Source organism: Coffea arabica, chromosome 7e (assembly GCF_036785885.1).
Source record: "Coffea arabica cultivar ET-39 chromosome 7e, Coffea Arabica ET-39 HiFi, whole genome shotgun sequence".
Lineage (NCBI taxonomy): Eukaryota > Viridiplantae > Streptophyta > Magnoliopsida > Gentianales > Rubiaceae > Coffea > Coffea arabica.
Window position 1 is genome coordinate 4,145,801 of NC_092323.1, and position 15,864 is coordinate 4,161,664.

General features: G+C 38.3%; 2 protein-coding genes across 8 annotated transcripts; both read right to left on the reverse strand.

The window, feature by feature from the left end:
* Window positions 1–145: 145 nt before the first annotated feature.
* Window positions 146–9,313, reverse strand: LOC113702266 (uncharacterized). Of its 7 annotated transcripts, none has more exons than XM_072059726.1 (15): window positions 8,925–9,306; window positions 8,438–8,592; window positions 8,275–8,335; window positions 6,358–7,862; window positions 6,218–6,249; window positions 5,734–5,859; window positions 5,344–5,441; window positions 4,976–5,020; window positions 4,217–4,322; window positions 2,961–3,087; window positions 2,291–2,406; window positions 1,599–1,675; window positions 1,136–1,270; window positions 677–745; window positions 146–571 (listed from the first exon to the last, which is right to left on the reverse strand). In XM_072059726.1, exons 1-15 carry the CDS (start codon window positions 9,069–9,071, stop codon window positions 299–301), a joined length of 3,072 nt encoding a protein of 1,023 aa, XP_071915827.1. In that variant the 5' UTR covers window positions 9,072–9,306; the 3' UTR covers window positions 146–298. The 7 variants fall into 7 exon arrangements, with proteins under 7 accessions (XP_071915827.1, XP_027079184.2, XP_071915826.1 ...); XM_027223383.2 differs by having other exon boundaries at window positions 5,734–5,866; window positions 6,353–7,862; window positions 8,931–9,301; XM_072059725.1 differs by having other exon boundaries at window positions 5,734–5,866; window positions 6,353–7,862; window positions 8,925–9,301.
* Window positions 9,314–10,342: 1,029 nt separating this feature from the next.
* LOC113698450 (ribosome biogenesis protein WDR12 homolog) lies at window positions 10,343–15,225 on the reverse strand. The gene is made up of 14 exons (XM_027218275.2): window positions 14,920–15,225; window positions 14,458–14,558; window positions 14,147–14,253; window positions 13,952–13,987; window positions 13,772–13,857; window positions 13,589–13,650; window positions 13,398–13,508; window positions 13,173–13,298; window positions 12,732–12,875; window positions 11,761–11,869; window positions 11,474–11,610; window positions 11,344–11,379; window positions 11,143–11,258; window positions 10,343–10,891 (listed from the first exon to the last, which is right to left on the reverse strand). The coding sequence occupies exons 1-13, from the start codon at window positions 15,080–15,082 to the stop codon at window positions 11,166–11,168; spliced, it is 1,311 nt and encodes a 436-aa protein (XP_027074076.1). The 5' UTR covers window positions 15,083–15,225; the 3' UTR covers window positions 10,343–10,891; window positions 11,143–11,165.
* Between the last annotated feature and the right edge of the window lie 639 nt (window positions 15,226–15,864).

Consider the following 15,864-nt stretch of genomic DNA (forward strand, 5'->3'; position numbering starts at 1 on the left):
TTTTCTCTTCTGCAAAGTGCTCTATATACACAAACCTCCTGTAGAAACTGCAGCAACAGCACTAGAGGATGCAAAAATGTTAAGCATTTTATCATCCAGACGTCCAACTGCTTATACCATCATAACTGGCCTTTACTTTTTATCATTCAGGCATGTAATGTATTCTCGAATTTTATTGCGTGACGAACGAAGGATCCAGAACAGATTTATCAGTAGCAATAACAGTTTGTTGTAGTACTAATTTCTTGGTCCATACACGAAGTTCAATTGCAATAACTAAAACTAAAATCTGATGCTACTACCGTCTCAACCACAACTGGTAGTCTGAGCCTTTATCCACAAACTTGTCCCAGCTCCCATCCAAATGAACCTCCTTAAAAGGGTTCCAGTCCAAGTACCCAAGCTTCAAAACCAGTGTTTCTCCAATTTGTGCTACATACCCATCATTATTTGCATGGTATATCTTTACAGGACTTCGACAATGGATCCCGGCCCTTGTTCGAGATTCAATTAATTCGCTGATGATCTCCCGAAGCCCAAAATCGTAAAAGTGATCATAGAATATCACAGGCTGGGAAAAAAAAAATAACAATAGAAGAAGACCGAAGAGTTAGTTAGTTAGAACTATCTTCTGGATAATATCCAAAGTCAATAATGAACGTATTGAGGAAATTACCGTTCCTGGATGGGTTAAAATATATGCATATCCCTGCGTGAGCTTGTCCCGGGGAAATGGCCAATGACCCTGAAAGAAAACAATTCCAATAATATTTGCAGACGTATACACTGCTGATACCTGATTGTTAAATCTTTCCACAAACAGGTAACACATGATTCACTCGACAAAGATTCAGGATGAATCATTTAACTACTACACAAAAGGTTACGTCATAAATTTGCAATATATTTCTTCGCTAACAAGGCCAACGAAAGATGCACAAGTACAAATATTCACTATAAAAAAAAGTCGGGAGCCTTGCACTGATATAGATCGAACCCCTGTCTACAGTTGATCTTTACTGCTTTACAGATTCAAGAGCTCAAAATATCTCAACAAAATAGTTGATCATTCTGTCTCACCGCGTGAGCATGTCTCTGTGTGTTGTGCGCATGAGAGAGAGAGAGAGAGATGTACCTGTGTCGATCCAGTATCATGATTCTCTAAGAAAGTTACGGTACGTGAGGGCCACCATCCCATTACTCCTGTTGGTTTTCCTTGAGGATCAATTAACCTCCAATACTGATTATGCAGAGCAGAATGGAGTATACCCTGCAGAAAACTCCGAAAACAGAGAAAAATGACTATGAATATAAACCAATTAATATTCTACGATTACCAGCCATAATCATGAATCAGAAAGAAGACATCAGCCTTGTCATAGAACATTTACGTCATCACACAGGTTTAAATAAATACTCTCTGATAAGAAAATATGTATCTGAAACTTAGGCTTTCAAATTTTTAAGTAAGACTCACCAAACACCTGACACATTGCAGCATCAAACAAAGCAAGGCAAAACGAAGTTGCATATAAAACATTTAATTTGAATATGATGGCTGGGGAAGAAAAACATGAAGGAGTCTCAAGAAAAAGCACCTTCGTTGTGACGTCGAATGCTGAGGATATACCACCAGTGGCATTGATCCAGTTAACTATCCTTTGCCGATGAGCATCTGCACATGTGAATCGTGATTGCCATGAAGAAATCAGCATGAATTTGGAAGTGACTCTTCAAAGTTATGCGATTTGAGACTAATGCAATATTTGAACTATTATACACATGGTAGGATCAAAACAAACTATTATACTAGCACATGTAAAAGCATGTGATGCAGAATGAAAGAAAGAAGTGAATCAGATATATGTGTGATAAGTTCCGATTATAAAATGCACCTCTAAAGTTGACAACTAAAGAGGGCGTAAAAAGGTTAATTCTAACTCTGAATGATAAAACCATGTTTAACAGCTTCCCAATCAAATGTATTACATGGCTAGGTGGTGAGGCTGTACTGCTATTAGGTACTACAGCTTGTCAGTGTCATCTTCTTTAATTTTATTTTTACTTGGGTTATGGGACTGATAGCATGTTGGAGCTAAATTAGGGCATTAATTTGCATGAAGGTCCTATCAGCCTAAAAGTATACATCACGACAAGTTAAGGTCTTTGACAAAGGGATTGCACAAATATATGTGCGTGCGTGTGTGTAGATCCATCAGTTGACCCAGGTTCTCCAAAACTCCAAGCAGGACAAAACTTCCTTATTTAAAGCTTGAACTCAAGGGCTTACCCTGGTTATAACAGAGATTACCACCTTCATAAGCCAAGCTATCCCAGTACTCTCCAATAGCAAAAGCAGGATTCGAAGCCTCTATATATTCTTTGACATATTCACCTGCAAATCCTCTGCCCAACAAGAAAGCATTCATGGTGTGAAAAAGAAGTTTTCAGAACTTGCTGAACTTGTTGACTCTAGAAATTTATAAAGATCCAATATATATGCCTTTGTGCTTTGTTACACGACCGGACCTTGCAGCATTCATCAGGGTTTTGTCCTAATGCCCCTCTCAAAATTATCATCAAATTACTAATACGTTATACAACCAATTCTTTGGTACAAGAAGAAATGATTACTTGCTACCCAGCATCAAGATCTGATGTTGTTCGATGAAAAGGCTTGTACTTTAAACAGAGTCTGTTATATTACTGAATGCAACTATTTATGTATGCAAAATATGTTATATTGCTTAACAAATGCTCTTTAAAAGCGGCCGTGAGATAATGCCTTAAAAAGAACATATCAGACAGCATAGCAGACTATTGCACGAGATAAAAGATATGTTTTCTTTTCCTAGTTCCATGCTTGAACGCCCAAAACAAGAGGCGAAGGTAGGGGAAAATAAAAAAGAAAACAATGAACATGGTACATGAGAAGTCCAATGTACTTGTAACACATTCACCTAACAAAATCTAGCCGCCACCCGTCAAAACCAATATCATTCCGGAGCCAGTTTAGCCACTCTCTTATATCCCTTCTAACAAAGTCCTGGGAATGATCGATGTTTGGCGCCGCATGAAAGATGTCACCTGCTCCACCACAACAAGCATGCAAATAAATATCATTAGCACCCTTTGGCTAAGTTATTAGTTTGCACATTCATGATATCACCAGCTTACAAAAGATATAACATCTGATGTCATTCCCAAAACAGATCATTAGAAGGATGCTTAGCAGAAAGTACATCACATTAACCCTTCCTACACATTCCAAAAGATTATATTCAAATCCCAGTTTGATATTGTTACTTAGGAGTTACAGTACGAAGTCTGAATGAAAATCAGAGACCATGCATTGTCAAAGTAACTCTGGCTCAGAAAGCATCCTCTTTTCATGCTTGACGCTGAAATTCAATATTGTCCTTCAGATAGCTCCAACTTAACAATTTCATTTAATTGAGGAATATCACAAGACATTTGAAGCAAATCCTTATCGGTGAAGACAAAGAGATCCATTACAATCCAAACCGTAAAAATGGTTCAGTGTACCAAAGGCATCAAGTTAACCTCAAAAGAAACAATAGACTGGAACTTTTGTTACTGTAACAGTAACATCTCCAATTTCACACATATTCTTCATCTTGATTTGCTATACACATTCTCCAGTTCATAAGCTCGTTGGTGCAACTCCTCCTTCATGACATGGTAACAAACATGAAACTACAAAGTATGACAACAAACACTTCTATTGACCAAGACAGTCCAATATAGGCTACTAAAATATTGACACGAGTAGATTATTTCAGACAGGACTTTTGTACTTTTTCCCCAAAAGAAAATATTACACAATATATGCATTAAAATGTGAATAACTCTCAGGACAGAGCATTATCTTCGTCATACTGAGGAATCCATCACTTAACTCATTGAAAGCACAGACGACAACATCTACTACACTTTGAAAGATCTAACAGCAACCAATTTCACTGGTAGTTCAAATGAAAGTAAAATTTCGAAACCACCTCATGGATATTAAAAGAAGTACAAGACCAATATATAGCGAGATGTATAACAAATTTGAATAAGCACAATTATTTGTGTCAACACACAGCTGCAAGGACCTAACCTATATCATTTGCAATGGACAAGTATGATTCCATATACTGGAAAAGAAAGTGTCAACAGTACCAGAAACAAGTTTCTATTGAGATTTCTGTACCACTTGAAGGATTTCCATGCCCTTGGAAATTTGGGTCATCACAAACAATTGCTTCAGGACCCCATGCAAGCTTGCCCCCAAATATATTCCAGATGCCATTCGGACTCTGTGATGAGAAAGTACTAATGATGTTATGGCATTTTAGCAACCATCATGTAGTTTAACCAATTAGTCCACCCTGAGTCTTCACCATGATCAGTACAAGTGCAGTTATCAGGACAGATAGAAAGACAGATGCAATGATAGAGAGGAACTTTGTATGTTACATTCAGCGTATTAAGATGAACCCAGTGTGTTTTCCCCCTAATTGGTGTAGGATACGAGTCATAGAAGGTTAATGACAATACAAATCATAAAGGCACTGTGGCAAAAGTAGGTAAACAGATCTCTTGGTTTATTATTGGATAAGCCTGAGGAATGATCTTTTGCACTGCCACCATAAAGCAAATATCAGAAATGTCATTAATAGTAATAGCCCGTATATCACATTCTATGCATCATTGACTTACTCAAGTAACAGAGAAATTTCAGTATATGCCGATAAACAGCAATAGAACCCATAAAACATATCAAGCAAAGCTGTCTCAGTTTAGAAAATTAATTAACTCAAGATGCAATTATATCACAGTTTCCTGATGAATTCGATAATACGTCAGTTACTTAATTGAGCATACCTCATTAAATAACTAAACAATCAGAAATGAAACTGTGTCATGGTTTTATGACAAACTAAAAAAAGATTTGTAAAACAAGAGTTACCTGTTTATGAGCACATCTGTGGTTCAGTACAACGTCTCCCAAGGCCTGTGAAACATATTAAGTACAACAATTAGCAAGTTTAAGTATGAACTTAAAGTATACTGAAAGCCAACCTTTTTCCTTGAGTATATAGCTAATTACCTAATTAAAGACATCACTGACAGAGAGTGCCTACGTATATATTCAATGATACAACACAAGAATCAAATACTCAAACATACGTAATTCTAGCAGCTGAAAAACATCTGAGTGCTGTAACTAAAAAAAAAGACTCATATTGTGATGGAAATTAAATTGTTAATCAACCAGACAAACAAATAAGTCACAAATTTCCAACAAAAACACCAATTTGTAGTCCTCATACATACCAGGAGATCTTGGTTATGCATTTCAACAATGCAATGCTTCAGCTCTTCCTCAGAACCATATTCTGAGTTCAAGTTGTAAAGATCAGAAGGCATATATCCTGCATGACATATTAATCCATTGACAAAAGTTGCATACATACAAATAAAGAAAGTAATCCCTGTACATTTTCATAATTTCATGAACATGGAATAAATAATGTTGTAATATATCAATAAAAATTTCCACAAGCTCAAAAGAATGCTTAGTGTTGAAAACAGTGAACACATCAATTAGACAATACTCCATTATTCCACCTTAAGGACCATGGCACCATCACGTTTGAAAATAATTTTGAAAATTCAACAGAATTTCTGCATTTCATGTCTAGGATAAATTAGAAAGGTAATAACCTTGTGGAGCAACTGATTCCGTTGGAGGCGGCAACCATACAGCTGTAATACCAGACCGGGACAAATCAGCAGCTTTAGCAGCAAGCTCAAGGTACCACCTCTTTCTCCAGCTTTCCCAGTTAAACCCTTGGAACTTGAACCAAACGAATTTGATAAGATAAAAGACATTAAACATCAAAGATCATAGCAGGTCCACGGAAGAATATCACCTAGTGGAATAAAAGTAAGCAGAAAGAATGTTTGTAGAGCAAAATTCTACAGTGAGGATATTTTGTATCACCGGCATCCCAACAAGAAGACTAAACAAGCTATGTAACTTCTCAAATTCACTGTTTACTCAAATTAAGTAAATGAACCATCACAAGAAAAATCTGAGAAGGAAACATGCAGATTAAAAGGCCAGACATAGTTCGTGAAACAGGCATCGTTTCAAATATTATTCCTGAGCTATAACTACTGGAAGCGGTTGTAGTAGAAAACTCACCACAATCTCTCGTCCAGTTCCAGTTCCAGGCTCTGCATTCAAAAGAAGTAAGGTTAAGTTTTTTATTTTTTGGGCATGATAAAAAAATTATTGGACAAGTTAATAAACAAAATTTTGTGATTCAAGAGAGCACACCTAACTTTATTTCTTCTGGAGTCCTCTGCCATTTAATTGTCTTCCGTTGAAGTGCACGTTCTAAAGCCTTCCGCTTTTTCTCTATAACTTCTTTCTCAAGGACGTGCTCCACAAGTATGTCACCTTCCTTTGGCTTTTCTTTAGCAATTGACCATACTTCATCTAGCTTGGGCAAGTCCAAAGACATAAACTTGGATATCTCAGCTTCTGAGACATCAGTCTTTCTAGGTGGAAACTTGGGAAACTTGGATAAACTTCGTGCCATCCAATCCGGTATGTCTCTGCGAGGACCATCAGTCAGTAGTTTCCATTTTTGTGAATCCTCATCCATCAGGAAATCCAAACGTCCACCATTGACAACATAAAATGCACTTTCGTTCTCCTCACAGGGAGATCTCTGGTTCATTAACAAGGCCTCTGCTATTTCTGCTCTTTGTCTCCACGTCTTTGAAGCAGCTTCAGATGCTCTTAGAGATCTCTCTAACGCTTCACATCTCTTCATGTAGGCGTCATCTTGGAAACGTGCAGTTTCTTTAGCTGCTTCAATAGCAGCCTTGATAGCGTCCAACTCAACCTTAAGAGCCTTCGAAGCTGCCCTCTCTTTTTGCACTTCATCCTTCTTAATCTTTTCCAAAAATGATTTGACTTCCTCCTCTTGTTGAAGAGCTGCTTTCTTGCTTGACTCTTGAAGTTCAAAAAAGGCTTTCTCAGCTTCACTTACTTGGTGTTCAAAAGCACTACATCGTTGATGGGCCTGTTCCAACTCCAACTGTAACCTGTTAATCTCATTGCTCGAAACTATTAAACGTGACTCTAAGTTATTGATGTCATTTTGTAGCTTAATATTTTGAGATTGGACGGACAAAATATCATCAAGAGGATTCATATCATCTGTAAATAAAGCCATGGCTTTAGTTGACTGATCACCAGCTGATTCTGCAACAGCTAATGCCTTCTCTATGGCAATTTTAGATTGCTGCACAATGGAAAATATTGTCCCCTCTGTGGCATGCAGGATTTGTTCTTCAATTTGATATGCTGCCTCTGCAGCAGCTGTTTCAGCTGCTGAAACTTTCAATTTTGCATCTTCTAATATGTGAGATGTTGCTTGCTGGAAAGCTATTTCTGCCAACTTTTCAACTTGCACAGCAAGCTCAAGAGCATCTTGTTTGGCAAGGACCAACTTAGACTCCAAATTGAACTTCTCCTCAACAGACTGCTCCAACTTCTGATTGAACAGAGCTTTTGCCGCCTCAAGCTCTGCAATGGCCACCTCCTTATCACGCATGATAGTGGCAACATACTCCTGCTGCTTAGCCTCAGAACGAGCTAATTCTTCAAGTAATAAATCTCTCTCTTTCTCAATAGCATCTTGTCTGGCTCGCGCCTCAGCTAGAGCATTTCTAGTTGCCAGAATTTCATCTTCGTCAGCCCCTATAACTTCACTCCTCCCTGATGCATCGCCATCGCTATCATCTAGAACATCAGCAGAAGTCCCTCTTGAAGCACCCTATCATTGAGAAGAATTTTGGAGACATAGACAATTCACAATTTAACAGCTGCCACTTATTCACTTTAGCAATCTTTATTAGCAATTGCTCTATTTAAACATGCTTCTTGAGCAATAAGACGTTTCTTGGAATGAAATTTTAGAAGATAGCCATCCTAACAGTTCATGCTGTCAGTTTGGTGCTTGTAAAGATCTCTTTTCTACTATAGAATGCACCAAACTGAATCTGTGACCCCGATAACATGTTTCAACACGTTTTGAAATTAGCTGGCTTATCGCGATTCTTTATACATATTAATCATGTAGCTCATACACAAATACGGGCATAAAGCATAAACCTTTTCTTCTCATAAATCAAGAAACCACATCAAAATTAGTAGAAAGCACAAGGTCATGACCTATAACAGCTTACCGTTCTCGAGAGAGGAGTAGTCCTCAGCTTACGCTGCAAACCATCTGAATAACATGTTTTCCTACAAAATATGATGCATTAAATAGATAACTCGTGTATATAGAAACAACAATTAGAAGCCAATTATTATGTATGAAGGTAAAGAGTTTTGCTTGTTCAATACCTGTTTCTGTTCACAGGATAAATATTTCTCTTATTAAGTACAAGATAAGATATGCGGGCACAATGCACCCCAGATGAAACTACGGGTGTGGGTTGATTCAGCAAAGAAGCCCTCAAATTTACTGTCTCGGACAATGAAGCTGCACCCATACCGTCCTGCCATGAAAGAAATATTTAATTCATAATTCTGGAAAGTATCAGTTCTTGAAAATCACTATCAACTTAATTACCAATAAAATAATAAAAAGAGATCAGCAGCCCATCCGAAAAAAAAAAACCAGAATAGAAGTAAAACTAGCGCATTTATGATTTGACAGAGGATAAAACATTAAGGGAATACGTTTTCTGACCGGATGATTTCTCCAATCTCAAATGCCTAGCTTTTACATCATTTGGACATGAGAAGAAGATTCTGAAACTAGTATTAAAAGAGAGAGAGAGAGGAAGAAGAAGAAAATGCCAGTAAAAAGGAGGTCAAAAAGTACTACTAGTACTGGTATAATGACTGGTGCTTTGCTAATTGTAGCAGAGTGCAAAGAAGCATGGATAGAACTCCACTTGTAGCTGTGGGAGAGAGGAGCAGTAGCGACTAGCGAAGCGGGAGAAGCCTCGCCCTGGCCCAGAGGAAAAGGCATCGTGTGCTTCCTATAAATCACGGGGATTTGAACCTTTTATTTACTTTCTACTTTGGTTGACCTCCACTTAAAAAGGACTTGACAATAAATAGAAAGGTAAAAACAACATATGAACCGGAAAAGGACCCCTTTCGCTTACTCGACCTTTGACTTCTGTTTTATTTGTTCCCCACCACCATATGTACTACGAAAGTACGAACCCTTTTCGAACATTATTGATGCAAAATAGCTTCTTGAAAAAACTCTCCCACCCAGACCTATGCACGAAGCCCTTCTTGAACACTGACGCATGAGCTTCTTGAAATAGCAAGAAGGGTTACTATTTCAAGAAGTGCCAGAGCTTTTTAAATTCTTTTATGAAAAAAGTTTTTCTAATAGGTGATCAACGAGCATTTGTTAACACGCCTAATAATAGAGTTGCAAACGAGTCGAATCAAATTTTCACCTGATTGAAGAATTGAGTTTCGATTTAATTTTATCAAACTCGACGAATTCTCAATGTAAATCTTGAACACTCCCATTAGACAAATCCTTCTCTTAATTTAATTACTGCACATACCTTTTTGAGCACACAGACCCCTTTTTCTTTAATTACTGCTGATAACGTTCAGGAGGTTGTAATAATGTGACTAGTTTCAATTTTCTTTTCAAGATTTTTGTTGAATTGATGCACTACGGACGTTTTAACCAAATTCGCTATTGCCATGAAAGTAAGTTGTCTTTAACCAAATTCGCTATTAACACAATATGCTTTTGTAATTAGTAGGTTATATATATTTTGTCACAGTCTTCCTCTTTCTTTCTCATACGATTATAAGCCAATATTTACATACAAGGTTCTTAAAACTTCCGTTTTTGTCTTTTCGGAACTTCCTACGGGTGCTTAATGCTGTGAATATGATCTTTTCTAAGCTTGAGGAGGACAAATTGACCATTCAAGATGGCGAATAAGGGGCAGGAAAAACCAACTGTTCCAGAAATGTTAACGGCTATGATGGCCCAAATTTTGAACTTGAAAAGCAGTTGGTCCGTCAAGACGGCTGTTAGGGGGCAGGAACAAGCAACCATTCCAACAATGTCAGCGGCTAAAACGGCCCAAATTTTGCAATACCAAGGAGACAATCGAATGCTACTACGGTCCCTTCGATAAAATAGAATGCTATCATGTCCAACGTGTTTTGCTGCTCGAAATCAACTCACTAAATAAATCTAGAAAAAAAAAAAAACCTGCAACCACATAAGATCTTAAAAAAAAAAAAAAAGACCACCCAGAGTTCAAGCTAAAACTCGATATAGTAACGTAGCTTCTTAACACTAAAAAAATCCTTAACGTTCTCCGACTAACATGAACATAACCGGTGCTTCTCCTTCGCAGAGTCTCAAATAGAAGCAATCCCCAGCCGAACCATATTTCGTTTCCCACCAAATTCATATCCCGAGTTATCTAAAATACAAAAACTTCCATCAAGGATCGGACACATCTTACAAAAACTGTTGTGATGCTTTACATCGCTATCCTTGACTTGAAAAGATCGGTAGTCAAAAGAATGGTACCAATGCAGACTTTAGAAGGTGTACCTTTAAAAAGGGGGAAAAAATCCAAATTAAACAAAAGAAAGAGGGTCGAAAAGCCTAGGAGGGTTCATTACAAGAAAGATATATCCTCATTTGCTCGCACCAATGGCCAACAACAACTGACAAAATTCTCACTTGCCATTAAGCTTAAAACAAAGCTTGTGAAAAGTGGAACTTGATGGCGCCCAATATTTGTAGTAGCAATTCCAAAGTACATATACCGAGTATCATTCAACTTCTCCATCCTGCAGCAAAATAATAAAGACAAGGAGATGAACACCATTTTCTTGCAAATTGTGCAAATGCTTCTTGGCCTCAGCAGAGCATCCAAGCAACTGGCTTTATTTTTCCTCAAATAAGGCATAACATGCATGCCATACAAAACAAACGGGAAAACAAAAAGTTGTATCATCCCAGCTAATAATTGTATGAAAGGCAACTATCACCTACCTATGTGCACGGTCAAAAAGAGTAAAGCATGGCGACTTAAAATTACCAGTAGATGAACTTCTCGCTGTATCACATCACAGAAATTTCAGAAGAAATGCAAAGCTTTGAGTCAGCCCCACCCGATATCACACAATTGCTTTTCCACCAGTCAGCACATAACACCTAAATCATGAAGCTCAGAGGTTAAGAAACTCATATTAGTTTAGACAATATAACAAAAAATAGCAGAATATTTAGAAAAGAGCACCTTATCCTCATGTGAATCAATAACAGCCAGGGGCCACTGCAATGCATAATATAGAATGAAGCAATCAACATCTGAAGATAATATTACTGCAAGCACATAAATAAAAAGTAACAGAAAACTAAAGTTTTACCGCAGTTCTCAGATCCCACAACATAACTTTCCCGTCATAAGATGCCGATACTAAATGATACCATGAATTATCATGCCACTTGCAGCCAGATATCCAGGAAGTGTGAGATGAGAACTGAAAGGTAGGGGCCAAAGTACCTATAAAACAACCAAATTGAGTATCAGACCCAATACTTGCCACCAGTAGTACAAAGGGTTAGATTCCATGAGACCTCACAAGTACAATTGTGCTTGTATGTGGATGTTTCTGTCTGAGTGAGTGAGAGAGAGAGAGAGAGAGAGACTGACCAGGTTTGCGAGGATCCCATATTCGAAGAATAGGGTCTGAACCACCAGCAGCAATGAGGGAGGAACTTTCACCTCCAACATCAAGACAGTTAATAACTTTCCCACAGTACTGCAAAGAATAAATATAGTTATTATCTACTTTCAGCATCTGGAAAGGAATTAAAAATTTACAAAATGAGCAAGTTCCTAATTCTTCACAGAAGCATCTCAAAAGATTATTCTAGCAAAACTAATTGCTGAAGCATGGCTTACGTCCAACAACACATGAACAGCCAGTTACAAAAATAGCTAGCAAAAATTAAACACCGAGTGAAACCTATTTCAGGGAACATGGAGATACATGAACAGAACACAATTCTGGCACTTAGAATGTATACCAAAACATGACCAAACTTCAGTCTGCAGCATAAGCAACCACAGTGCAATCTATATCATATACATAATCTAGGCCATTTGGAGCCTTAGCTAGGTGTAGGGAAAGTCATTTGTCATATTGAGTGACGAGATTAAATACAACATTATCCTCCATCTTGGCTTCTGTCTGACAGCACACACATTAATGTAATAGCTATTACTCTCAGATTTATAATTCAATTTTATACCGAACAAGAGAACAAGAGTTGCATAATCTTCACTATGTGTTTAATCAGAGCATGTATCAAGTCAGAAACAGAAGCCAATTCACCTCCATTTAAAGAGGAATATAAGCAAAATAGTACAAAGCCCAACAGTACATGTTCCAGAAGATGGGGAGAGATTTATCTGTTAATCCGGGCATCTGAATTATTCTGCATCCAGATTGAATTCAAATTCCTAAACATAAACTATTGGTCTATGCTCATACAGATAAAGTTGGATAAAAGAGGAATAGAAGTTGACGACATATAAAATATGTGCAAAGTTGCAAATGCAACTAAAAAGAAAGGAGTAAATATATATTTAAAAAAACAAAAGCTGTTGATTCTTCTTACCATGTTCATTGAATCTTTGCCTGTCTCAACATCCCATCTTCTGATTGAATGATCCCATGATGCTGAGTATAATGTTTCATGCTCAGGCCAAACCACAGAAGATACACATTGTGTATGTCCCACAAGTGTAGAAATGGGCTCCCCCTGCATGCCATTGACAACTAATTTCTACAGTCTGAAAGCTTTTCCGACCAATAAAATGACTTCCCATAAGTTTCAATCACTATGGACGACATGTTTTAACTACTAGCTTATGGTGCATAGTATAAAACCATAAAACTTGTAGCGAAGAATAAACGGATGGAGCTATGGAAACTTCTCTTTAGCTTTGATTTCAATGAAAGCCTCTGATATCTAAGAATTTGGTGGCTGACTAGAAAACCCACTTCATTTAAAAAAAAAATTTCACCAGTAAGTTGCAAAGTATTAAACATGCTATACCTCTGACTTAGGTTCCTCATCTTCGATGTCCACTTTCCTCTTCTTAACTGACATAAAATCACCTCCAGAATCGGAATCATTCGCTTGCCACACATTGATCCTACAATCCCAGGAACCTGAGCAAATCTGAGAAATGAATCAGACAACTGTTACAAATACAAACTCAATTCCATATGGGAGGTGTTGTGATAAGGGCCTCTAGGGTAGAAAATAATACGTTAATACCTTAGCACCGGAAGGCTCAGCAGCAATGCATTGCACAGAAGCATTATGTCCACGTAAAGTCTGAAACGATTGAATCTTCTTCAGTTGGCCCTGGAACTCCTCTATATTGACCTTCATCAAACACAATTACAAATAAGGTATTCAGCAGAAGCCCAAGTCAAACTTCAGAAGTAATGGCACCTTCTAATTACCTCAAACAACCTCAATGTCATATCTTTAGAAGCAGTAGCTACTACTCTCCGACCATCACTTCCTAGAATTGGAAATACAGAAAAGTAAAACAGATGGAAGAGGGGAAAAAAAAGAATCAGTATACATAATTGAAAAATCAGATTGAGCAAACTTCATTCCAAAACAATAACTCCCAACAGTACCTAGAGGATCGAGAATACATACAGAAGTAATTGCACCAGTGTGTCCCTCCAGTAGATGTGTACATACACCAGCAGTTTTCCATATCCTGCATGTGTTTAAATCACCTTTGATAAACCTAGCAGTAAATTGCCAACTAATCTGAAGGTAAGAACAAAAAATTTCTTTGTTAAGATTGTTACCTTCCAAACCCATCATAGCATCCAGTCAAAATGAACCTACAGGAACATAAAGCCCATGGATGTACAGCATAAGTTACAAGAAAAGAGTATCAGACTGAACGCCACAACATATATGAATTAATAGCTTGTCCTGTTTTACATAGAGCTTTGGAAGAGGACAAATATGTGATGGACCAACATCCTTTACATGCATACCTAGGATTTGAGCCATCTACTGCACTAACCCAATCATCATGCAGGGAAGGATCCTCTTTTTTTCTTGGGGCCACAGCTTTAATGTACTCAATTTCCAGAATCTTCTCCTGTAATGTGTCAAAGTGTGAAGTCAAAAGCAAGAACATATGAAGGTGCAAAGCATCTCATAGCAAGCTCGCTGCAAAATTCTCCTGTCATTTGATTTATATCCTTTGCTACAGCAATCTCGCATAAATTTTAGAAATTCTTTAGATGCCAAGAAGATTGCTGTCATGTGTTTGCGAAATCATCATATTCAGGAAGAATCTTACAGCAGATATTCCCTTGGCAAGAAGAAATTCTTCGAGGGACATCCGGACCAGCTCTCCATCAATGAGAAAATCGAAAGCTTCAATTTTCCAATCAGCATTTCCTGGGAAACAATTGGCCTATAAGCTTAGACACATTTATAATAAATGCTTGCAAAGAGAAAACTGTTGTATCAGTCTCCCACTGCACAAAAACTACCTGTCAAACATTTATTAGGCTTGGCCAAGAAGGGCCATAACATTTCAAAAAATTTTAAAAAAATCTTCAAAACAACCCTGTTCGTCTTAGCAAATCCCAGAAAAGTTTTTTGTCGACCGCATAGCTCAAAACACGATCAAGTGACGCAATTAATTAACAAAGGAACAACCATGAAAACAAAAGGAAGACCATTCAAAGAATTAGAACTAATCAAAAGCTTACATAAATATACAAAATTGGATGATATGGGCAAAAGAAAAAAGTACCAGCTTTGAGGAGGTTATTGACGAGAGCAGAGAGACCGAAACGAGTGAGGTTGGTAGGGATGGCAATAGAAGTAGGAGGGGCTTTGTATGGAGGCTTTAGCTTCGTCACGAACCGCACCCGAATGCGCCTTGAAGCTTCTTCTGCATCTCCATCTATATCCATATCTTACTGGACGGAGATCGGAGATGTATGGCAGAATGAGAGATAGGACGAAGAACGGGAGACCGGGGAGCTTGCTGGATACCGTATTCCTAAGAAGTTGAGGGTAGCAACAAACGGAGCGGGAGTTCAAACTCTCGGGTTCGGAGGGGCATTCGGTGGGGAAAGTCTAGGGTTTTTAACTATAGTAGAGCTTTTTATTTTTTTGGTACTAACTCTAGTAGAGTTTCAACTTCAGATATTCGGTCCTCGTGCGTTTTCTCGTTTATTTCTTTTTTACTAATCCCCTGTGGCCCGGGAAAGGAGGCCCCACTCCACACCAAACACGTTAATAGCGAGACTCGAATCTGGACAAACCAAGAAGATCGTCATACCCTAAAGAGGGGGAGCGGACCGCTCGAACTACCCCGCGGGGTCAAAGACCAGCCACGTAGAGTGGCAAGTTGTGGGAGGCAGGGGTTGAACCCCTGACCTCCAGCATCCCCAAAGAAGGGGATGACCATTGGACCAAATGGCCAGTGGCTTTTCTCGTTTATTTAATGGGATAATTTTTTGAGGTTTTTCGTAGTATCACTCAACTCTCACTAGTTTAACAGTACCAAAAGTCCTTGTCTTTTTTTTTTTTGTTGTCCGACGGAGGGGGTATCTGGAGCATCGGATAAATCGGACTCGACTAATCCCTCACCGGCCCGGGAGGAGAGGCCCCATCCCCCCGAACACGATAACCATGGGACTCGAACCCTGGCGGGCACTGGACAACAGCTTAGGAGGCATGCTGTGACCAA